This window comes from Podarcis muralis, chromosome 2 (genome assembly GCF_964188315.1).
Source record: "Podarcis muralis chromosome 2, rPodMur119.hap1.1, whole genome shotgun sequence".
In the NCBI taxonomy this organism is placed as follows: domain Eukaryota; kingdom Metazoa; phylum Chordata; class Lepidosauria; order Squamata; family Lacertidae; genus Podarcis; species Podarcis muralis.
In genome coordinates, this window is record NC_135656.1 from 109,171,909 (window position 1) to 109,195,910 (window position 24,002).

The window sequence follows — 24,002 nt, forward strand, 5'->3', positions numbered from 1 at the left end:
GAGGGGGGTTGTATTTGTTTTCGTTTTATTAGGTATTTTGTATTCTCATGTTGCATTTTTATGTTGTATGTTATTTGTGTGAAGGGCAGTATACAAATTTTAATAATAATAATAATAATAATAATAATAATAATAATAATAATAATAGTAATAATAAATGTTGCAGGTTTAATTTTGGAGCAGATGGCCACTGCGCTTTCTTAAATGCCCCAAACATCAGTTCTTCATTTTGTGAAAACAAAAGACACTGGATATGCAGAAGACCTCATCTCCAAGCTTGAAGAGAGCTCAGAGTCTTCCCAGCACAAAAGCACAAACCCCCCAAACCCCCAAACAAAAGCTTTACCAATTTCTTAACACGGTCCTAAAGAATAAGTGCCTTATTTTTGAAAGACTCGGTTGTATCATTAATTATATCCCTTTTTAAGCTCACAATTTGAAAAATTCCCAAAATGGAAAATGAGCGAGGTCCCAACTAAAGAAGAATGGCAAATTAAGCTGACAGAATATGCACAACTCACAGACTTAACATATAGAAGAAGTGAACAAGAAGAACATACATTTAGAGAAGATTGGAAAATGTTTATTGAATATATGGGGTGGAATTATGTATACTTGAAAACCTTGGCAGCATTAAGATAAATTCAACAGTGTAAATAAGTTTTGATGGATGCAATAATGGAATACTGAATGGTTTAGTTTTTGTAAAATATGCAGGGATTTATGATACGCAAAATGAACCATGGAAAGAGAAGAAGGGAAATCATTGATATTTTAGGGATGTTAAAATGAGTATTTTAAATTGTAAAACAGAAAATTATATATGATTCTTATTGCCCTTTCCGTGTACTTTATAAAAGTCATGGTATCATTGTCAGTATTTTCACTGGTACTGTCCCAAAGGGTCACATGACCAGATAATTACATTTGTTATGAATGTCTCTTTAAACAGAAGTCAGGCTGATAAACTTCTGCTTTTTGTTCTTTCTTTCCGTCTCTCACAAAGAGGATGTGTGAGAAAGCTGCTCACACAACAGTTACTTTTATTTCTTTGCTGTAAAAAAAATGATGCTACAATTCCAACACAACTCTGCTTCTGCTGATCTCTGCTGATTCTGTGTGCACATAATCTTACTGGATATGTGCCAATGGTTGGGGGCCACCAGGTGGCGCATTGGAAGATGGCCGACAATAACATCTCTCCGACCCACACGAGGTAATTAAGAGGCTGCTATGGGAAGTATGCAGTCTTCCCGACCCCCCCAAGGAGATGGGGGGACAGTCTTGCCAGCGGTGGCCATAATGCACCCCCAGAATCGAGAGAAGGGGGTGCCGGCCACTTGGCACAGTCCTCGGTGAAGTCGGCTCTTCCCAGACGCCGTCTCCAATCTGCGCGTGCTGGTTCGTTTCAGCTCGGAAACACAATTGGAAATATAATTGGAAATATATAATTGGAAAGGAGCTGAAGCACATACATCAAGCAAAGTTCGAGAGATAAGGCTGCTGATTAATGGATCTCTGGGATCAGAGTGGTGGGAGAGGACAAATCAAGCGATGAAGCGCCATTAAGAGATTGGTATGTTTGGAGAAGGGGGGTGGAGGAAAAAACTTTTCTTTATCCTTTGTGAGCATTAATAATAACCCTCCACCCCAAAGAAAGAAGAAAGAAGAACCGCCATATTTTATTTATCATAAGCAGGAATTCAAAAACTGTGTGGGATGAATTAATGATGAATGAAGAGAGGATTGGTAAATATAGGAGAATGGAAAATTCTATGACGCAGTTTAAAATGGCGTCTCGCAAGACAGGCTTGTTTAAGAAAGACGGGGGGAGGAGAACCAAGACTCATTGGAATGTGAATGATGATTGAACTTGAATTTAACCTGGCAGAGCCCTCTATGAGATATTTTACTTTTTTTTTAAGGTAATATTTATTAAAGTTTTAAAGGTTACAAAAATAGAAAAGAAAAAACACCAAATTAAGCAAAAACAAGACAACACATCACAATAAGGAAAAAGAAAAAAAGAAAAAGAAAAAACAGAAAAATAGAAACAATTAAAAAACACATCAAACCTTCCCATAACTTATCTTTCATTTGCTTGTTTCCTTGACCTCACACCTCCCTTTTTTGTATTCTAGTTCGGTTAGCTATTTCAGCAAATCCTTTCCATCTTTCCCAGTTTTTGTCCTATAATTTATCTTAATATAATGTAACTTTACATTCTCTCCTTTCACCAATTAACAATCTATTTTTACTTAATCCTTTATAACATTTCTGCTAAAACCACATAACTTCATTCCAACATCCTTCTAACATTCCTTAATTTTACAATGTTTCTGTAAATAAACTTTAAATTTTTTCCAATCTTCTTCCACCGACTCTTCTCCCTGGTCTCTGATTCTGCCAGTCATTTCCGCCAGTTCCATGTAGTCCATCACCTTCATCTGCCATTCTTCCCGGGTGGGTAGATCTTGTGTCTTCCAGTACTTTGCAATAAGTATTCCTGCTGCTGTTGTAGCATACATAAAGAAAGTTCTATCCTTCTTTGGCACCAATTGGCCGACCATGCCCAGGAGAAAGGCCTCTGGTTTCTTCAGGAAGTTATATTTAAATACCTTTTTCATTTCATTATAGATCATCTCCCAGAAAGTCTTAATCCTTGGGCATGTCCACCAAAGGTGAAAGAATGTACCTTCAGTCTCTTTACATTTCTAACATGTATTATTGGGCAAATGATAAATTTTTGCGAGCTTGGGGAAACTAAAGGGCAGACCGAAGATAAATCTTTGAAGGAGGAGGGGAACGGCGGCTGTCCCAAGATATGACTTGTGGAGTGTGTAAAACCCACACAGACGATGTTTGCTCTAACCTGCTTGTGAAGATTATCAGAGATCGCAAAGAAAGGATCAACAATAAGAAGATGAAGAAAGTAATAAAGAGACTATCTGGATAGAACTGGATAGAACTGTTTAATTAAAGCAGTAATAGAAGTGATGTTTGGATCCTCGTTCGGAGCTTGATGTATGGATACCCCCAACAAAATTGAAAAATTTGGCTGTATAATTTGGAACTAATTTGAATTGAAATAATGTGATATGATTGGCCTGTTAATAAAAATTATGTTTTTTTAAAAAAGGATATGTGCCAATGTTTATACGGGACTCGGCCAGAAGGGGAGCGTCCCGAAAATCATAAGGATACCAGAATAACCAGGAAGTAAGATTTCCTAAGTGACAAAATAAGCTAACACACTGAAGCTTGTATTTTAATATGAAATGGGGGTTTATTCGTTCAGGAAACTTCACAGTACTCTAGCAATGTCCAGAATTCTGAAGTGGTTTTTACCACAGAATCCCACTAGCATTCACCTCTAGTAGGCTTATAAACTTGTAGATTAAAAATAGGTTATTTCCTTGCATATCTCTTTTGGGGTCTGCAGATTTAGCCATTGCAGTGGCTGCGGCTGCCCTTCTTCCTGGGATCCATGTCTCTGCTTGCTTGTGCCTGTTCTCTCTCCTGCCACCACCTGGCTGCCCTGCTGACTTGGGGAAATGTGCAGAAATGGCCAGGATGAGCTGTGGAACTTGGGGATGTGTAGTTCTGAAGAGGCCAAATCTCCGTCTCCAAAATAATAATAATAATAATAATAATAATAATAATAATAATAATAATTTTTATATATCCTGCCCTCCCCAGCCGACGCCGGGCTCAGGGCGGCTAACAGCCAATAATAAAAACGAGTTGAATGAATACAGCTTAAAAGCAAGATTAAAATACAACATTAAAACAATTAAAATGCAGCTTCATCACAGGAGGAGAAAGGAAAAAGAAAGAGGGGGAGGGAATCAAACTGGCTCCAAGCCAAAGGCCAGGCGGAACAAGTCTGTCTTACAAGCCCTGCGGAAAGAAATAAGATCCTGCAGGGCCCTGGTCTCATGAGGCAGAGCGTTCCACCAGGCTGGAGTCAGTGTTGGAAAAGCCCTGGCTCTGGTTGAGGCTAACTTCCTTAGGGCTCGGGACCACTAGGGTGTTGCTATTTATGGACCTTAAGGTCCTCCGTGGGGCATACTGGGAGAGGCGGTCCCATAGGTACGAGGGTCCTAGGCCGTGAAGGGCTTTAAAGGTCAAAACCAGCACCTTAAATCTGACCCTTTACTCCACCGGGAGCCAGTGCAGCTTGAAAAGCACTGGGTGAATATGCTCCCATGGCAGAGACCCTGTGAGGAGCCTCGCTGCAGCATTCTGTACCTGCTGGAGTTTCTGGGACAGCTTCAAGGGCAGCCCCGCGTAGAGCAAATTACAGTAGTCAAGCCTGGAGGCGACCGTCGCATGGATCACTGTGGCCAGGTCGGGGCGGGAAAGGTAAGGGACCAACTGCTTCATGCGGCGAAGGTGGAAAAATGTCGCCTTGGCTGTTGCTGTAACCTGCGCCTCCGTGGAAAGGGAGGCGTCAAGGATTACACCCAAACTCTTAACAGAAGGCAATGGCACTAATTGGGCCCCCACAAGAGAAGGGAGTTGGTCCCTCATCTCCATACCATCCCGACCCAGCCAGAGGACCTCTGTCTTCGAAGGATTTAGTTTCAATCGGCTCCCACGAAACCATCCAGCCACAGCTTCCAAGCATCTGGTCACTGTGTCCGGGGCCGAGTCGATGTGGCCATCCATCAGCAGATAGAGCTGAGTGTCATCAGCATATTGGTGACAGCCCAGCCCAAAGCTCTGGACAATCTGGGCAAGGGGGTGCATAAAGATGTTAAAAAGCATTGGGGAGAGGATTGCACCCTGCTGCACTCCACACACCAAGGGTTAGGGTTAGGGTTAGGGTAGCGACATCTCCCTCCCTTGCGCCACCCTCTGTCCCCGACCAGAGATAAAAGAGCATAGCCATTTACGGGCTATGCCCTGTATCTCCACGTCGGCCAGGCGGTGGTCCAGAAGATCATGATCAACCATGTCAAAGGCTGCTGACAAATCTAAAAGAATCAGCAGAACTGACCTGCCTCGATCCAGTTGTCTACGGAGATCATCTGTTAGGGCAACCAGAGCCGTCTCGGTCCCGAAACCAGGACAGAACCCGGACTGAAATGGATCTAAAGCCAATGTTTCCTCCAGAAACCTACCAAGCTGTTCAGCAACCGTTCTCAAGAAGCCCAAGACAGCGGCAATAAAATGCCATTTTGCCATATGGAGAGCCCTAGAGAGTGGCGCTGTGGGTAAAAGCCTCAGCGCCTAGGGCTTGCTGATCGAAAGGTCGGCGGTTCGAATCCCCGCAGCGGGGTGCGCTCCCGTTGCTCGGTCCCAGCGCCTGCCAACCTAGCAGTTCGAAAGCACCTCCGGGTGCAAGTAGATAAATAGGGACCGCTTACTAGCGGGAAGGTAAACGGCGTTTCCGTGTGCGGCTCTGGCTCGCCTGAGCAGCAATGTCACGCTGGCCACGTGACCCGGAAGTGTCTCTGGACAGCGCTGGCCCCCGGCCTCTTGAGTGAGATGGGCGCACAACCCTAGAGTCTGTCAAGACTAGCCCGTACGGGCAGGGGTACCTTTACCTTAGAGAGTGGGCAGTGCCAGGGAAACCCCTGGGAAAGCCAGGTTTTCTACTTTTAAAGTTAACGTGCTTTCTAGCCAGTTAAAGCTAAAAAGCCATTAACTTTTTAACCGGTCCATTTCTATTACTTCTATTTCATCATCTTCCTTTTAATAAGTTTGGCCACCTGCATGATTCAGTTGCATGCTCTCAGCTTTCAGAGGGGGATGCAGGGTGCTAGAAAGGGAAGAGGACCTTCCCCCTCACCTCGGTGTTCATTAATTATATCCCATGAAAAGTTTGCATCGTCTTTATAGCCAAGTCTCTCTCCATGCAGGGGAATCCTAGGAGGTAGCTCCAGAGTGAGAACCTACCTGCTCACCCAACCCCCTTGATCTAGTTGCACCAGGAGCTGATCTGACCATGGCACTACTTAGGGTCGGATCACCCACGTCCATAAAGGTGAACACCAGGTCTAAGGCATGTCCGTGGCTATGAGTTGGGCCAAACTTATTCAGGGACAGCCCCATGGTGGCCATGCTTTCTCTGAAGCCCTGAGCGTCCCCTTATAAGAGATACATGTTTTTATTGTCAAATCAGGCAAAGGTGGGTTATTCCCTGGCCTGTTACTTTAGAATTGCAAATTTCATTGCCACGCACTGCCACTTCCTGGTGAGGCAAAAGAAGAACTCTTTTCCTTTTCCTTCTGGTGTGATGTTCTGTACATAGTGAAACCAATGTCCCCACTGTGGAAGGACGTGTGGATCCAGAATTGGCCTCCACAGTCTCTTACAGACTCACTGTTAAACCTGTGTTTATGGAAGGCAATCTTACTCAGCTACGAGTGATCACCAAAGAAGAAGAAGAAGACATAGTATGCTTAGTCTTAAGGTTTAGACTTAACTTATTGTAAGTTATTGTAAGTTTAAGTTAAGTCTGCTGCAACTGGATTTCTTATGGACTGTGCCAATCCTGAATGTACTATTGGATTTGTGACCATTATGCTCATTTGCCTTCAGTAGCAGTAAAGCTCTGCTGGATGAAATATAATTGTCTCTGGTCTGTTTTTGGGACTCCTGCAATGTGTTTAAGTTTTTACTCTGCTAACTATACATTGGAGTTCTGCTCTGGATCAATATTGAGTAGAATTACATGACACTTGCAACCCACAAAGCACCAGGCAGGAGTTATTTAAAACTATGGGATTCACCTCACAAACCCTGTCTGCAGAACCCCTGTCAATGGCATCCCTTTGCAAGGGGTCTCCTTCCCCCATGCCCCTCAAATTACCTGGGGGTGGGTGGGATAACCCCAGAACAGCACAGGGAGAGGAGAAGAAGAAGAAGAAGAAGAAGAAGAAGAAGAAGAAGAAGAAGTCACTGATGCCCTGCCCAGGCAGCTTAAGGCGAATCGGCAGACCAAAGATGTATGCAAACATGACTTGAAGGCTGGCAACATAAACCCTTGCAGACGACCGCAGTGCCCAGAGACACAGCCAGGTCGTGCATCTACAGCAGTGACCAGAGGAGGAGCGCAGAGAGAAGAAATGCCATGGTGCATTTGCAGAAGCACAATTGGACGTCTTCACCTGCCCCAGATGCAACAAAACATGTCCTCCCACATCGGTCTCTACAGCCACAAGCAGGCACTACAACCATCCAACAGCTTGACCTCACCTCCAAAGGTACAGTCCTCCATTGTCTCCCAAGACAAATGGATGCCAACCAATGATATCTTGCCCATCTGACTGGGTTGTCCAAGCCCCTCTAATACGCTTGCACAGACAAGAACATTCAAACCAGCACATTTATTCAACCCCAAGTCCCTTTGTTAGACATGCCTACATCAAACACCATGCTCTCTGGGTCTCTTCTCCTCTGTCCAAAGGCTGTGAAGTATTGTATAGACTCAAACTGCCAACCTTTCGATTGGCAAGCCAACGAGGCTCAGTGGTTTAGACTACAGTGCCACCTGCTCCCTTCCAAACAAGAACAAGGAACGGCCCAGATGGGACTCGAACCCAGAGTCTCCAGCTCCGGAGGTTGATGCCTTACCCATTAGGCCACTGGGTCACATCATATATGGGTGATCCCATATAAATTATCCTTAACTAAACTTAAAAAGGTCCCGAATCCATTTTTTAGAGCAACGTTGTTGTACTTATTCCACGAACGTTCTCAGATCTTAGGCAAAGCACCAGTAGTGGAGAAAGCCTCTCCGGCACCTGTTGTGGGGTGCCGAGGGGCGGGGCAAACCACCTATAGGGGCGGTGCAAACCACCCGGCAGCGCCTGCACGACTGTGCACATGTGGTACCCATACAGACAGCTGTCCTACAGCCGGGGGGGGGGGGAGACAGCGGGCCATTTTGTCACCCCCCCAGGGTGGCACCCGAGGCGGCCCGCAGTCCGCTTTGTATGCCCTTGCAAAGCGCAGCAGTACAGAGGATGGGAGGCAAATTTGCTTTATTGGACAAATGACCTGCTTGTGGCTGGTTGGCCCCTAGATGGCGCTCATGTACCGGTAACTAAGCTAGAGGAAAACGTGACATAATTGGCTGCAAATAATCGAGATGCAGACTTCTTGCAAAGCTCTAAAAAGAAGGGTCTATATGCAGGGATCTGACTTTCGAACGCTGCTGCAACAGTGATTGCCCCAAATTGAAGGATGTTGTAACAATTCTGCATTAAGCCCTTTTATCCCAAATCTCTGAACCGCTGGTAAATTTCTGAGAGGTATTGTAAGGTGATCTAGTATAAAACAGTGAGACAGAGAGAGAGAGGGGGTGCTTAAACTAGGATATCATTGGAGTATTACCCCAGTGAAGTTATGTCATGTGAATCCAACTCAGAGAGTATGCTTCGATGGGAAGGGTGTAACCAGATTGGCACGTTTTACACGTGATCTTGTTCTGTGGTGCAGACACACAGGAGGTTGCAACCGTTGTTAACCAGATGGCTTGTTACGCAGAGACTTAATCTAGTATCTGACAACCGCTGCCTGGCTAGAAAGAGTTCCTCATTGTGTGCATTGCCATCCATGCAGTTCGCATTGCAGAGATGAGGGTGCAAAGTTTGGTCTCTTACCTTAGCTGACAAGCAAAAACTTAAGGTAAAGAGGGGCGAAAGCAGGTGGAACGGGTTTGCAGGTACCCCTGTGGAACCCCTTCTTCTCTTATGTGGCCAGTTAGAGAGGTATAAAATAACAGCCACTTCCCCAGAAAAAATGTTTTGGTTACATTACTGAGATGTCTCCCTGGCTAATCAGCCCCTGGTGGGCATTGCTAAGTGGATGAATTTAAGCTGCTTGTGGATTTTCTTTTCCAACATGTCAAACTCAAGTGTTAAAGTTATTTTGTTTATTTATTGAATGATGCTATACAGATAGATAGATAGATAGATAGCTAATGATAGATAGATAGATAGATAGATAGATAGATAGATAGATAGATAGATGATAGATAGATAGATAGATAGATAGATAGATAGATAGATAGATAGATAGATAGATGATAGATAGATACACAGTATATAATATATATGACTGTTAGCCCTGGGCTTGGCTTTCTGGGCCATGTGGCCAGCATGACTAAACTGCTTCTGGCGCAATGGAAGACCGTGATGGAAACCAGAGTGCACGGAAAAGCTGTTAACTTTCCTGCCACAGTGGTACCTACTTATCTATTTCTATGCAAATTAGGTTATTTGCACAGGATAATGTACATAGAAAAATGTTCTGATGCCCTATAAAGTAAGCTAATTTAGCATGTTTACAGTCATACCTTGGAAGTCAAACAGAATCCGTTCCGGAAGTCCGTTCGACTTCCAAAACGTTTGGAAACCAAGGCTTAACTTCCGAATGGCTGCAGGAGCTTCCTGCTGTAAGCCACAGAACCCATGTTGGACGTTCGGGTTCCAAAAGAACATTCGCAAACCGGAACACTCACTTCTGGGTTTGTGGCATTTGGGAGCCAAAAGTTCGAATTGCGAGGTTAACTTTGAAACCAGTGAAGATATGACACGGGAAATTCTCCAGACCACATCATGGCATACAGTAGGACGCCTCTATCCCACTCTGCCCTGCCCTGCCCATTTCCAGCACGGCTCCAGTGCAGAAGGCAGTCCTCAAGTGTGTACTTCCCACATCCAGTGCTGCACTAGAAAAACAAATGAACACTGCAAGATAACAGAGTGTGTCAGAGATATGGGGCTTGGACTGAAGGGGGTCACAGAGTTCAGGAGGTTGTTTCAGGAATTAAAAAATAAAAATACTTGGACATTTAATTTACAAAGTTATATATATGTCTGCATATCTAAGGAGTCCCCTGAGCGTTCAGAAGCTACCACCTAATTTTATTAGAGGGGATGATGATTACTTGGGATAGCAGCTCTTCCTCATCCAGCCTTTGTGGTTCAGGGAAATAAAAAGAGTCTATCATACTAGCATATGAAGGTTGGTGGCTGGCTTTCACAGGTTAGAACAAAATGGCTTCTTTTTCACAAATCCACCTAAATTCAGCGGTGCACATTTCAGAGCGAACTTGACCAGATTTCACAACTCCACAACCGGCTCTATTTCCTGGAAGAGGCAGTGGGAACCTGTGAAAAGAGAGAAAACCTCTAGTCAGTATGCATGAAGCACCTTGCAGGATTAGACCAAAGGTATATCTTGTCCAGGAACAGGGACCAGCCAATTGTCTGGAACTTGAGAAGAGCTGCCAACAGACTCCAGCAGGTGTCTATCAACTGATGCCATTATGCCAGATGGTTGACAGGTACATTGTCCTGTCCACCTATGGAAGTTGGACCACAAGGTGATAAGAGAAGAATTTGGCCCGCTGGACCAAGAAAGGTTCCCCTGATCTAGTCCATCCAGCCTAGTGTCTCTGAGAAGCTCCTGAGGATTTTCCTTCTTCTGCTCCCCAAATCTGATATTCTGAGGGATACTGCATCTAAAACACAGCAGTCTGAATTAGTGGTCACAACTAATCACTGCCTGCAGTCTATCCTCCAATCATTTATTTAATCCTGTTTCTCCAAGACATATAATCTCCAGATTGGGAAATTCAGATTAGATATAACCATGGATAACAGCAATCAACTGTGAAAGCTAACCTGAACTTCCCAGTTTGCAGATTTTAACCCCACAAACATCTAATCTCCTAACTGAGGGACTAAGATGACAGAAGAGTGGCTATAGTAATTTTAGAGGAAAATCACAATGTGCCCTTGGAAGAAGTCTCACTTGCTCAAGCCTGATTGTCTGAATGTACCTCGTGAGGGAGGCCTGGCCCGCAATTTGAGGACCTTGTACTGTGCTTGTTGTGTGTCAACGTGCTGAGCTGCGATAGGTTCATGTTCCCAATATCTCACAGTCCATGTCCACATTCCTCCCCCTACCATGGTAGGGTGGTGTTAAAGAAACTTGTGAAGCGTGAGCTACTTTTCTTTAGGAAAAAGTTAATCTTGCTATGATCTGAGAAAAGGTGGAAGAGCTGCAAGGGAAATACTGTGGATGCCCCCTAAAAGGAGAGCAAATAAAGCATTGCAATTCCACACTAAACACCAAGTTTGAAGCTACTGAAATTTGGTGGGTGGGGTGCGGCTTGTGAATTTGGTTAGAGAGTGGGCATTACTTGTTGCACTCTCTCTCTCTCTCTCACTCTCTCTCTCTCTTACACACACACACACACACACACACACACAGAGAGAGAGAGAGAGAGAGAGAGATATTTGTAGAGGAAAAATAAAAAAGTTACTTATTATAGGAGGGACATAAAACTTGGAAAGGAAAAATACTAGTTCTAAGCTAACTTAATGTAGAGAAGACAAAGGCACTAATATGGAAATGAGGCATCTGCAATTCAGAGAAAGCTATTACTGTACAGGAAAGGTTGTGTTTGTACAAATGTAGGAAAACACTTACAGGGCTTGATTTAAGGCTGAGCCGTCCACCCAGGTCCAGGTGTTGCGCAGATGTGTAACATTAAGTCCAATCCAGACAGGATATTTCTCTTGAGTGAAGTCCTGTATGAATTCCTGCCAATAACATGAGGGAAATTGTAATTCTGCTAGTGTTCTTGTTTCTTTGTCGAAAACTGTTGAGCAGGGATGGTTCAGTTTCAGTTTCTCTGTGTCTAATTTTTCCAACCTTCAACACAGTTCTCTACATTTTCACATCAGTATTTTGGGTGTGTGAATTTCTTCTAATATACCTATTTTAGAAGCAGTTTTGCCTAATGCATACATTTTTTTTTTGCAAAGGAAGCTTCCCTAATACAGTGCATTTTTTATTTTTATTAATGCATGCATTTTTATGCATGGTTCATAATGCATGCTTCATAACTCCAGTATGTACATTTTTGTACACAGCACTTGACTGATGACCTGCATTGCAAAATCCATAGTCATGTTGTTTTCCCTACCATTTCTGCCCAATCCCGGACCACGAGCATTTGAGATCTCTTCCTGGAACAGTCGTTGTAGCCCCGAAGCCATTGCCATTTCTCTTTAGAAAGCCAGTAGCACTTCCCCTCCCGTGCAACCCAGTTGTTTGGACAGAGCTTACACCTGGCACTTTCTATAAGCAGGAAAAAAGAGAAAGAAAAGGCATTTGGTTATTTTAGTCTAGTCATCATTTCAGCTCTTTACATACAGTGGTACCATGGTTCTCAAATCTGTTCCGGAAGTCTGCTCCAAAACCAAAGCGTTCCAAAACCAAGGTGCACTTCCCCATAGAAAGTAATGCAAAATGGATTAATCTGTTCGAGACTTTTAAAAACAACCCCTAAAACAGCAATTTAACATGAATTTTACTATCTAATGAGACTATTGATACATAAAATGAAAGCAATTCATTGAAAATGTAAAAAATGAAAATAAAAAAATGAAAAATGAAAGCAAAAATGTACTGCAGTCACACAATCAATCAATCAATCAATCAGTAGCTGAACTGGGTTCCACACAGTCACAAAAACAAAACAAAAAAGAGCTGCTAAAACAAAAAGACAGATCTCAGCGTGGCACTCAAATCAGAAGCATAACACTCAAAACGGAGCATGTTCAGCTTCCGGGAAAGGTTTGCAAACCGGAACAGTTACTTCTGGGTTTGCAGTGTTTGGGTTCCAAGTTGTTTGAGTACCGAGGCGTTTGAGAACCGAGGTACCACTGTATTATGATTGTTCACACAAATGAAGACTGAACCAATACTCCATGCTCTGGTAGCTGCAAGGTGCTCTATGTGAAGCTCCCCTGAAAACTGTTTGGGAAACTACAGAATGCAGCAGCCAGTTTGCTGGTGGGGATGGCTGTGAGAAGGAGCAGGAAGCAGCCACACGGCTTGACTATTAGTGTCCAATCCCAATTCAGGGTGCACAGGTTAGTTTCAGAAGTCCTAAAGGATGTGGGACTCAAATATCTCACTATTTTCAGCTCCGTCCCTACATAAGAACCTCATTTTCACCAATAATAGGCCAATGTTTCAGGCATCGCAGGAGGAAGAGATGGGAGCTTACCTGTAAATGGCTCACACAGGTGAATGGCCATCAGTTCAGAACAGGGGCTTCTATCTGCTCTCGAGGGGTTTTTCAAGATTCCTGCTTCATCCTCAGTAGCATTGGCAGCTGTTCCCCAAGTTTCGCCTTTCCATAAGCCTCTCTCCAAAGCTTGAGCCGCAGAGGGGCAGATGATACCAGAAAGCCGTTTTACAATAAATAGCAGTGCGAGGCAGCACAAAGCAAGTGTTATCCCACAATTTCAAATGCATCCCTGCCCCCATCTCTTTCCCTGTTGCCATAAATACTGTGAACCACCCGGATATTTTCAGATGAAGAGCAGTATATAAATTTAATACAATTAAATTAAATCCAGGCTTTTAGAGAAGTGGGTTTCTTGCATAAAAGTGCTCAATCCATGACAACTGCGCAACCAGAATCTTGCCAGTAGGGGACTGAATCTCGCCCAAAAATAGTGACAGTCAGGAAGTGCCCTTAGACAACAATCACTGGATTTCTAACATCTGAGGCCTAAAATGAATTGGGTGGTGGGACACTGAAGTGGAGAAACTGCAGGAAAACTCACCTCCTGCTGCTCCCCCCCCCCAAATACTGTTCTCCAGGTCATTTCCCCCTTTCTGGATGCAAACCTCTGCTGCGAGTTAAATATGATGGGAGCAGCAAGGGTTAAGCCATCCCTTTTTACCTGCTATACCTCTGTATTCCCTCCCAGCATCAAAGGCTGGGAGCCAAACTGAACCATTATTTAAAAATCTTTATTTAACCCATAGCTGTCAACTTACAGATTTGAAAATAAGGGACCAGCAGCCTTGAAAATAAGGGACCAGCAGCCAAAATAAGGGACCTGCAGCCTCACCTGTTCCAGGCACTCCAGTCTTCCTGTCCTCCTACCGTCTGGTCAAACTCATGCTGGTAGCTTTGAGAACACTGTCCAACCAACTTTGTAACCAGAGGTTCAACTGACTAGAATCTGAATCACATGCACCACAAGGCCTATGCAGCCTCAACTTAAGATGGCTCCCCGGCCTGGTTTTGCACTGCAAAGTCTGCAGCAGCACGTGTAACAAAATGGCGTCCAGCATTCCAAAAACTCTTCAGCTTGCATTAACTAGCCACACACAAGGCATGCAAGCTCCACCCCCCCAGTCGTTCTTAGACTTCTTATTGGGTGAGCAACACAGCCAAGCAACCCAGTTGGAGCCTCCCTCCTCCCTGGCCGGCAGGGAGGGAGGGAGAGGAGCTGCTTCCTTTGAAATTTAAGGGACATCATTTAAGGGACATCCATCAATAAGGGACAGCAGCGGGACATGGCGCTGGAATAAGGGACTGTCCCTTCAAATAAGGGACACTTGACAGCTATGATTTAACCCTCCCAGCCTTGAAAACCTCCAGATGATGGGGTTGCAGATGCATGTCACACTGCACTCCCTCATCCCCAAATACCTACTTATTTATTTAATATAGTCTACCTTTCTTCCAAACTGGGATTCACGGCGGCTTTAAAAGCATCATTATAAAATGCAAAGTAATAAACCCACTCAGAACCAGCACTAAAGTGCAGTTTGCTCTGGCAGCAGCTAGGTGGTCAACATCATCTGCACTTCAGTTTTCAGTGGTCTGTCTGATTAATAAGGTCTTATCCTGCCAGAGGAAGGGAAACAAAGAGGAAGTCCTTCTAGCCCAAGCATGTACATTTTTTCCGGTGGTAAAATCGTAAAAATAGCTCAACAACTTCAATCCTAAAAAAAGGTCAACAACTTTGGTCAGCCCCTTGGTTCACTTCATCAAATTTGGCCCTCTTTGAAAAAAAATTAGACAACCCTGGTCTAGCCTCTCGCTTATGGGGGGAGCTTTTAATCACGTACCTCCCAATTCCAACAATAACCACTAATGTGAGGTGTAGATAGAGCACCAGAGAGATGATTTGAAGGATGAAAGAATAGACACTCACAAATGTTTCTTCCCTCCTTGAAAGAAAGGGAACTACCTCCCCCCCCCCAAAACAAAACCCCCACAGAGGTGAACTAGATGCTAAATAAAAAAATTCCTTGCAGTAGCACCTTAAAGACCAACTAAGTTAGTTCTTGGTATGAGCTTTCGTGTGCATGCACACTTCTTCAGATAGGTATCTGAAGAAGTGTGCATGCACACGAAAGCTCATACCAAGAACTAACTTAGTTGGTCTTTAAGGTGCTACTGCAAGGAATTTTTTTTGTTTTGACTATGGCAGACCAACACGGCTACCCATCTGTAACTAGATGCTAAATGACCCTCACGGTCGTAACTCTATGTTATCTTCAACTTTTATTTTTTGTGTGGGGGGGGGGGGAAGGGATAAAATAGAAAAAAGCTGACTTAACTAGGAAGCTGTAATGCCTGCAACGCTCAACAGTACAGTTTTGTTATATCGTCTTAGAAGGGGTTTGACTACGTTGGTTGCCATTAACAGCGCATGTACTTCACAAATCACCACTGCTCAGGGCAAATGCAAACTCTTAAGGCTGCGATGAAACATTATGATAGTCATGTGTCTTTTGCCCAAAGCAGCAAACTTGAGTTTTCCCTCTCTCTCTCTCTCAACATCTTCTGCTATGTGTAATACGATGTCACCTAATGTTACAGTGCCCCACCTCCCTGCTCCCTTGGTTGACCCTTGCCTGGACTGAAAAACACTTTGCATGCAACAAGCCTACCGTAATATTTTGCATTACTAGACGTCACCAGGGAGAGGGAGAGAATTAGGCACTGCGTTTCAGCTTTGGGCAGAGGCACCTCGCACCCTGAGCTCTAGACCAGAGGTCGGCAAACCTTTTCAGCAGGGGGCCGGTCCACTGTCCCTCAGACCTTTGGGGGGGCAGACTATTTTGGGGGGGGCGGGGGGGGCGGTGAACGAATTCCTATGCCCTACAAATAACCCAGAGATGCATTTTAAATAAAAGCACACATTCTACTCATGTAAAAACACACTGATTCCCGGACTGTCCGCGGGCCAGATTGAGAAGGCGATTGGGCTGGATCCGGTCCCCGGGCCTTAGTTTGCCTACCCATGCTCTAGTCTGATGGTCAGCACAGCCAGCCATTATTTGGGTGGGCACACGCCCCTTCCAGCTGTCTGAAGGCCTGCCACCCTGAGACCAACGCCTCACCTCGCTTCATGGGCAAGCCGGCCCTGAGAGTCAGACGACCTCTATCTAAACTGAGAAGATACCAAGTGCTCTAGTTTAAGATGATCCACCTTTCCTGAACATTTACTGGGGGAGGGCACACAAATCCCCTTCGTTGTCTCCCCCTCCCCTCACTCTGAATATGATTTCCGTTTCCCCCCAGAGTTTTGATCAAGGAACTGTGCACTACACATGCCATGTGGTTTTAAAATAAAGGGTTTTTGGATTTGTTTGTTTGTTTGTTTTTTGGAAAACGAAGACAGACATCTAAGAACTTACCAAACACGATCAGCGCAATCACGGCCGATCCCAGAATGACACAGGTTGCCCCTAATATCCCCAGCGAGATTTTGTACCGAGCGATTAGCCTAGAATTGCCTGCAAGAATTCAATGTGGAGTGAGGAAACTTAGCCACAGTTCTGACCCTTGTCAGCTAATTCCCGCCCCTCCGAATACATATTCAACACAGCACTAAGATTGCCATGTTTCATATTTTTGGCATGAGTATCCTGGAAACAACCGTATGTCCTGAATCAGAAACAATCATTATATTCAGGACAGAGAAGCTGTTGTTGTAAGCATGCCTTATTGGCTCTCTGCAGGGGCTTCCACGCACTAAGGTTTTGCAATGTCTGACTGGCACAGACGGAGGAGACCTCAGAACATACAAAAAAAACCCTGTTATGCAGTTTGCAAGCAGCATATGAGCACAATACCACTCTCTCCACTTGTAATCTCCAGTAATTGGTATCCAGAAGTAGACCACAGCAGCTATTATTATTATTATTATTATTATTATTATTATTATTATTAAAACAAATTTAAAGAATGCTTCACAGTATAAAGTCATCAAAGCAGTCTCTGTGATTAAAAATAAAGCCAAACACAAAACACAGGTTCTAAAAACAATAAAACTTGCAGTGCAACACAATTTCATCAGATACAAAAGGAATCTTCCATAAATGACTGGGTTAAAGCCTTCCCAAACAAACGAAGTCTTCAGTAGTTGACTGAACATTATCACACATAGCATATCTATCTGATTTTGGCTGGTATCTGATTCCAGAGAGCAGGAGCTGCAGCACTAAAGGCCAGGTTTCTAGTCCATGCTAAGCACACCTCTGGAGTGCATGATACTTTCAGCAGTGCCCCATCTGAGGAGCGCAGTTGCTCAAAACAGGCCAGAAGTTCCCTCAGATATCTTGGTCTCTTCTAGGGCATGACAATTTGTGTCACATCCAACTTCCTCTGGTGAGTGCTGGAAGGAACATTATTTTAGTTTGCAGTTGGACTGCAATGAATGTTGCATTTGTGCAGCTGATAGACAAGTAGCAATGCAAGAGGCTTCAGCCGGCTTTGTGGGCCCAGGGCTGTTTTAAGAAATCACACTGCCAGCATGCATTCATTTCTGCTGGCCCGGTTCAACCTGAACTTTTAGAAATAGTAGTTTATCACAAAACAGTACCACAAGTATCTAGCACTCTGGCCTCAAGATTAATAAATGATGATGATGATAACAACAACAACAACAACTTGACCCTGTCAAAAATTGCACTGAAAGTGTGCAGAGCAGACAGTGCATTATATTCAGAAGTGTATCAACTGCTCTAGACTAGCCTTGCTTTTGTCCAGATTCTCCTGCCTCAAAGACACGGCCAGCTCTAGACCTTATTATTTCTTAAAGCCACAACAGTCTCCACCGTGTCTCAATTCTCCAAAGGAACACAGACCCCAGGTGAATGCCTGGAACCCCATGGCCTCTTGCCACCACTCAGCAGAGAGCGCACGACTGTTATAACATTGTTATATTTCTTAGGTACTCTTATTGCAAGGTACCTCAAAGTGGCTCACGTTTAAATAAATTACAAACACCAATGAAAACCTAAAAACACAACCATACAAATTTTAACAGTGAAAAGCACGATTAAAAAGACGCTACTGCTCGTTGCCACTGGCAGCCTTATCCTCCATGATTTTGTTTAATACCTTTTCAAAGCCATCCAAGTTTTGAAGGAGTGGATTCTATAATTTCAATATGCACTGTCCCTTTGTCTGTCCTGAATCTCCCAACATCCAGCTTTATTGAATGAACCCTAGTTCTTAGATTAGGAGAGGAGAACTTTGTAAATTTTCTTTATGTTATGCGCCTTTATTCATGACCTTGCCTTCTTTTTCTACCGGCCCTCCAGATCATTTTGTTTCCCCCTTTTGGTTCCCTTTCCAGATGTCCCATATCAAATAACAAGCGATGTCAGCCTCTCCCTAGCTGCCACTGATGCCACTGATGTTGTGAATTTTAACACAAATATAAATAATAAAAAAGGTTAGCACTATCATGCAAAGTATGAAATAAAATGAACCTTATGCTAAACTGCTCCCTGCTCTCTGCATTTACTGCTAAGCAGCTTACAAAGTATCAAACTCACTTACGCAGGGTGGTATTCGACAAAAGGTTACTCTGAGTAGACCCACTGAAATTCATGCACATGACCAAGGCTATCCTCCTAAGCCCACTTTCACCTGGAAAGTAAACTCCATTGAATTCAGCAGAACTTACTCCTCAGTAGACACGGTTAGGTTTGCGGTGCATAAATTGCAATGAATCTACATTGAGTAAAAACTTAGTTGAATACAACCAACAAAATATGAACTAGCAGTGATACCCCAAAAAGTTGCTCAAACCTAATTCAGAGAGGGTTGTGTGCCCCAGAAAGGGCACTGTTTAATAATAATATAAAAGTGCAAACGAAGATTTTTTTATTATTATTAAAAAACCCATACCTTGTGTCCTCTTAGTTTCTGCCCAGTGTGCAGTATTACTTGGCTGGGGACTTAACGCCATGTAGCCGTCTTCATCTTCCATGGCCCCAAATGGTTAAATCTCAAGAGACCTATGAAAAAGAATGAGCTTGACTAGATGCTGGCTAGTTCTCTTGAATGTGGGGCTCAGGGTTGCAAAGGAAATGCAAGCACCCTTTCCGGCGTCTCAACTGTGAAACCACAGGTAAGGTCTTAAAAAGTGACCATAATAGATAATAATCTAACATAGTATATAGCACGCAAGGTCTAGCACTTTTCTTGGGTACCAGATCTCAAATGCATATGCAGGCTGCCAATATAGCAGTATTCAAGAGCATGCTGCCCGCGACTGGCAGCAACGCTAGAAGCCACTGAGAGCCTCATCCTTCCTGAATTCATCTAGTCCTCTTTTTAAGCCATCCATGTTGGTGGCCATATATTTGTTTCTTGCTCTTCCACCCAGGAGCTCGAGGTTGTCTATTTTCCTCCCCTCTCCTCCTGCCTTTTATATTTGCACATTGCAACAGCCTGCGAGGCTGGCTAGACTAAGCTAATGGATGTACATTGTACAGCAGCTCTTGTCAATAGATGCAGGGTTGCAGGGGGCCTAATCCACATACCGTGTTCCAGGCGCAGAAAATCCTGTTGCAGTTTCCATCCAGCACCTCCTAACTAGAACCCGGCAATTGGAGAAAGCTACCTATTGTTAGCAACTCTGAATGGCTTGCTAAAGCAATCAACAAGCCTCCTGTTCTAGCATTTTGACAAGGACAGCTTGACCTGGACATCCTGCAGTATAATTTATATCACTAAATGAACAAAACCAAAACCCAGGATCTCATATCCAGTACACAGGTAAAACCAGTGCTTTCCCCCCTAAAAAATATATGTTTAGGGATACTCTCACTTTCCTACTCTTATTGAAATACTGCTCCTCAATCAGGCCAGACTTAGATTCACAAAATGTTTAGGGGTATGCGTACCCCCAGAAAAAAGCACTGGGTAAAACTGCAACTATATATATATATATATATACACATACACACACACACACACACAATATATATATATACACAATATGCACAATATATCACAATATAGAAACTGCAATTTTTTTACCCTGCAAACATGGAGGAAAACACTTTAATTCTGAGAAACATAGCTTGCTGGATTTATCAGTAATTGCGACAGTGATGTAAATAGATCCAACAATGTTAGCAAAAGGGGAGGAATATGTGGATATAAACATGCTGAGCACATTAACACTACACTGCCTCCACTTTTGCATAGCTTTAGCGAACGAAGGTCTTCTGAGCACTCCATCTGCAAAGGTCTGTAAATGCCACCTTGAAAGCAGCACCATTATTATCAGAGCAACTGAGGAAGGCAGAAGACATAACATTTTGCGATGAGAATTTAAAATGTGTTTTGTGTGTCAATGTAATAAATGTACGGTTTTTAGTGATTAGGGGAGGGGTGGTAGCTCTGGTGGGGGCACATTGTGCCACTTTTGGGGTGTTTTGTCCACCTTTGGTCCCCCACCAGGGCCGGATTTAGGTTTGATGAGGCCCTAAGCTACTAAAGGTAATGGGGCTCTTTATATGTCCACCTGTCCTTTATAGCTGTTTTTTTTTGTGTTGAATATATGCTATAAGGTAATTTATGGACCGAATAGGTCCATACACAACCCAAAACACTGTTGCTGTATGTTTTATTTTATTCATTTTTTATCTTCTATTTTGGAAATGCATATCCAGTTTTTTCCCCTTTATTTTTTTGGCTGCCCCCGAGAGGGGCCCTAAGCTATAGCTTGTTTAGCTTATACGTAAATCCGGTCCAGGTCCCCACCCTGCACTCAGCTCTCCCCCTGCGGTTCCGAGAAGCTGTCAGCGTGGCTTTGACTGGCCGGCTAAACCAGGTAAGGGGAGCCTATGAGTCTCAAACTCTTGGTGTTTTAGGGACTTCCCGTGCATGCGAAGGCAGGCTGCAGCAGACGAGACCAAAAGTGGGTCCAACAGTCACAGTATGCGCTACTCCCACTTCCTCTAAAAATAATAAAAGAAAAGCAAACCCTGAAGCGAGTTCCATAAAAGCAGCTTGAGGTTATCTTTTGGGGAACTTGCTTTATTGAACCGTTTTTTTTCCAAAAAAGGTGGAAGTGGCAGGACAGCCTTCCAAAAACCCCTGGAGTAACCCTAACCTAGATCATTTACACGTGTGGGGTTGGGGGAAGGATTCCCTTAGGCATTGAAGGCCGCAGGCTGGGTTTTCCTTCATCCATTTTCAGGTAGGTAGCCGTGTTGGTCTGACGCAGTAGAAATATATATATATAAATAAAAATAAAGTCCAGTAGCACCTTAGAAACCAACTAAATTTGTTCATGGTATGAGCTTTCGTGTGCATGCACACTTCTTCAGATACACGACAGAACAAACTTAGCTAGTCCCTAAGGTGCTACTGGAAAATGCCTTTATCCATTTGTAAGATTGCTAGCAGTACTGGAGCGCAAAGCTGAGCGTTTGCTTGCTTGCTTGCTGTGCATAGCCGAGGTCCCTCTGCGCGATTGCAACGCGCACCCCCCAATTTCCAAACGGGGTCGGGCTTTGCTTTCCTCCCTTTGGGGCCGCAAGGCGTCGACTAAGCGAGCGCATCCTCCTTGCAGCATTGTGTAGGGGCAGTTTCTCTGCTGGCTTGCGGGCATGAGGACGAGGCAGATTGCAACACAAATAGTTTTTTCCACGGGGGGCGGCGTCGCGGCCAGTCAGGCCCGCCTCGACAGTTTCCAGCGTAGGGGTGGAGGGAGGCTTCCTCCCCCTCCTACGTCACGGCCGGGCGAGTCATCCGAGCTGGGACAGCCCCAGCCAATCTGCTGGCAGGGTGGGTGTGGCCGCGGGCAATTTAATCTCAGCGCACCTTCTTCCTTTCTTCTTCCTCGGATCAGGACCAGAGAGGACTGTGCAGTCGCTGTTGCTGTTAAGTCGTGGGTTGACATTGGAATAGAACTGACTGTGAACAGCTCAGCCGGCCTGTATTTATAGGCAGCCGGCTGTCACATTGTAACCACAACAGCCCCAGAGTTCCCGCCTAAAATAACTGCCGCGGACCTGAGTGAAAACTATCTACAGACCTGAGTGAAAACTATATACAGTATCCCCCTGTTGGCCCAGGGTGAAACTACACTACATAACACCCCTCCCCACCGAGATAAGGCGTTAGTTACAATCGTAATGGTTTCCTTATATACAGCACTACGCGTAATGGTTCAATTAGGCACAAAAGCATATCGGTTACATTTCCCATACTTAGACCAACAGTGATACCTGTCCAACAACATAGTCCTTTAAATGAGTTGGGCGCTTGGAAACTCTGCCAGACCGCCGGGGACTGGTAGCCAAGTCCGGAGGGCCACACAGTTCTCGCTGAGGCTGTGGTGCGACCCTAGGTGGCGTTGGAACCAACTCCCCTGGATCCGCTGCTGTGAGTGGAGCCTCCGCAAGTGGAGTGGTCTGAGTCTGTTCTGAGACGGCTTGGTTCGGCTCCACGCTGGCAGTTTGCGAGGGAGGTGTAGGTGGGGCCTCGCCATCTGTACGTGTCTCTTCTGGAGCCGCAAGCGCAGTTGGGGGCACCTCGGTAGTGTCCAAGTCCCCAACCCTGCGCCTAAGTTGGTCTATGTGCCGTCGCCACAAGCGCCCGTCTTCGAGTGCCACCTGGTACGAGCGAGGTCCAGTGACTCCCACTACTGTGGCTGGCACCCAAGGGATGTCCCCCACATAGTTCCGGGCAAAGACCTGGTTTCCTGGGACAAATGACCGTGGTGCGTTGGCACAGCCTGGGGGTTCAGCCACGGCAAAGTCTGGGTGTAGCCGGTCGAGCGGTGACCTGAGGCGGCGGCCCATAAGCAGTTCCGCAGGACTCCTCCCTGTGGCCGCATGAGGGGTGATGTGTTGCGCGAACAAGTATTCGGCGACCCGCTCATGCCAGTCTCCCCGGTCCAGGCGCGCCAGTGCCTCTTTTGTCGAGCGCACCATTCTTTCCGCTTGCCCGTTGCTGGATGGATGAAAGGGTGCCGTTAGGGCATGGCGGATGCCCAGTCCCAAAAGATACCGCTCAAACGTGCCTGATGTGAACTGCGGTCCGTTGTGCTGGAACTCCGATGCAAAGGGCCCTTGTGGCCACCCCCTCCACACCCAGTTGAGCACCCGGCTGATGGTGCGATCCTGGGCAGATGCGGAGGCCACAGTGGCAGCCGACACAGGCGCTGCCGGAAGATCCTCAATCAGAAGGAGCGATGAAGCTGGAGCCGGGTCTTCCACAAATGCTGGAAGAGGGCAACGGCTGAGGGCGTCGGCATGGCCCATCGATTTCCCCGGGCGGTGGATGAGCCGGTAGTGGTAGGCAGCCAGGAAAACAGTCCATCGCAGCATGCGTGGTGAGAGGACCGGTGGAGTTGGACGATCACCGGCGAGGAGGCCCAGGAGTGGCTTGTGGTCAGTGATGAGGTCAAAAGTCCTGCCATAGAGGTATTCATGAAACCTCTTCACTCCAGCCACAAGTGCCAATGCCTCCTTGTCGAGCTGGCTGTAATTCCGTTCCGTCGGAGATAGTGTCCTGGAAAAGTAGGCGAGCGGTGCTTCTCTTCCATCTGGAAAACGGTGACTAAGGACAGCCCCGATGCCAAAAGGTGAGGCGTCGCAGGCAAGGACCAGTGGCCTGGATTCACTGTACTGTACCAGCACACTGTCCGAAGAAAGGAGAGCCTTGACCGCGTTGAAGGCCGCCGTCTCCCGATGACCCCAGGCCCAAGGCGTCTTAGTGCTAAGGAGTCGGTGAAGAGGCTCAGCCACTGTGGCTTTGTGGGGCAGGAACATGTTATAAAAGTTCAGCAGCCCCAGGAACGCCTGCAACTCCGTTTTGTTCTTTGGAGTGGGGGCCTGCTGGATAGCGCGGATCTTGGATGTGGTTGGATGAAGACCGGAGGCATCGATAAGATAGCCCA

The 24,002-nt window shown here is 45.3% G+C and overlaps 2 protein-coding genes across 2 annotated transcripts in view; one reads left to right on the forward strand and one right to left on the reverse strand.

The window, feature by feature from the left end:
• Window positions 1–3,132, forward strand: part of LOC114592134 (C-type lectin domain family 2 member B-like) — a 77,748-nt gene extending 74,616 nt beyond the window's left edge. The window contains exon 7 of the mRNA XM_077925197.1: window positions 167–3,132. Within this exon, the coding sequence (XP_077781323.1) occupies window positions 167–281 (115 nt within the window). The 3' untranslated portion in view covers window positions 282–3,132. The remainder of the gene's footprint in view (window positions 1–166) is intronic.
• Window positions 3,133–9,528: 6,396 nt separating this feature from the next.
• Window positions 9,529–19,360, reverse strand: LOC114607759 (killer cell lectin-like receptor subfamily F member 1). The gene is made up of 6 exons (XM_077925190.1): window positions 18,989–19,360; window positions 16,486–16,584; window positions 13,043–13,192; window positions 11,954–12,108; window positions 11,455–11,567; window positions 9,529–10,127 (listed from the first exon to the last, which is right to left on the reverse strand). The coding sequence occupies exons 1-6, from the start codon at window positions 19,068–19,070 to the stop codon at window positions 10,004–10,006; spliced, it is 723 nt and encodes a 240-aa protein (XP_077781316.1). The 5' UTR covers window positions 19,071–19,360; the 3' UTR covers window positions 9,529–10,003.
• Window positions 19,361–24,002: the final 4,642 nt, after the last annotated feature.

Bases quoted from the DNA above. Each gene is read 5' to 3' on its own strand.
- LOC114607759 (XM_077925190.1), bottom strand. From the start codon at position 19,070: ATGGAAGATGAAGACGGCTACATGGCGTTAAGTCCCCAGCCAAGTAAT. The intron at 16,585-18,988 runs GTATGGGTTTTT...GAATTCTTGCAG, and splicing joins AGAAACTAAGAGGACACAAG to GCAATTCTAGGCTAATCGCT. The intron at 11,568-11,953 runs GTAGGGAAAACA...TGTTATTGGCAG, and splicing joins TCCGGGATTGGGCAGAAATG to GAATTCATACAGGACTTCAC.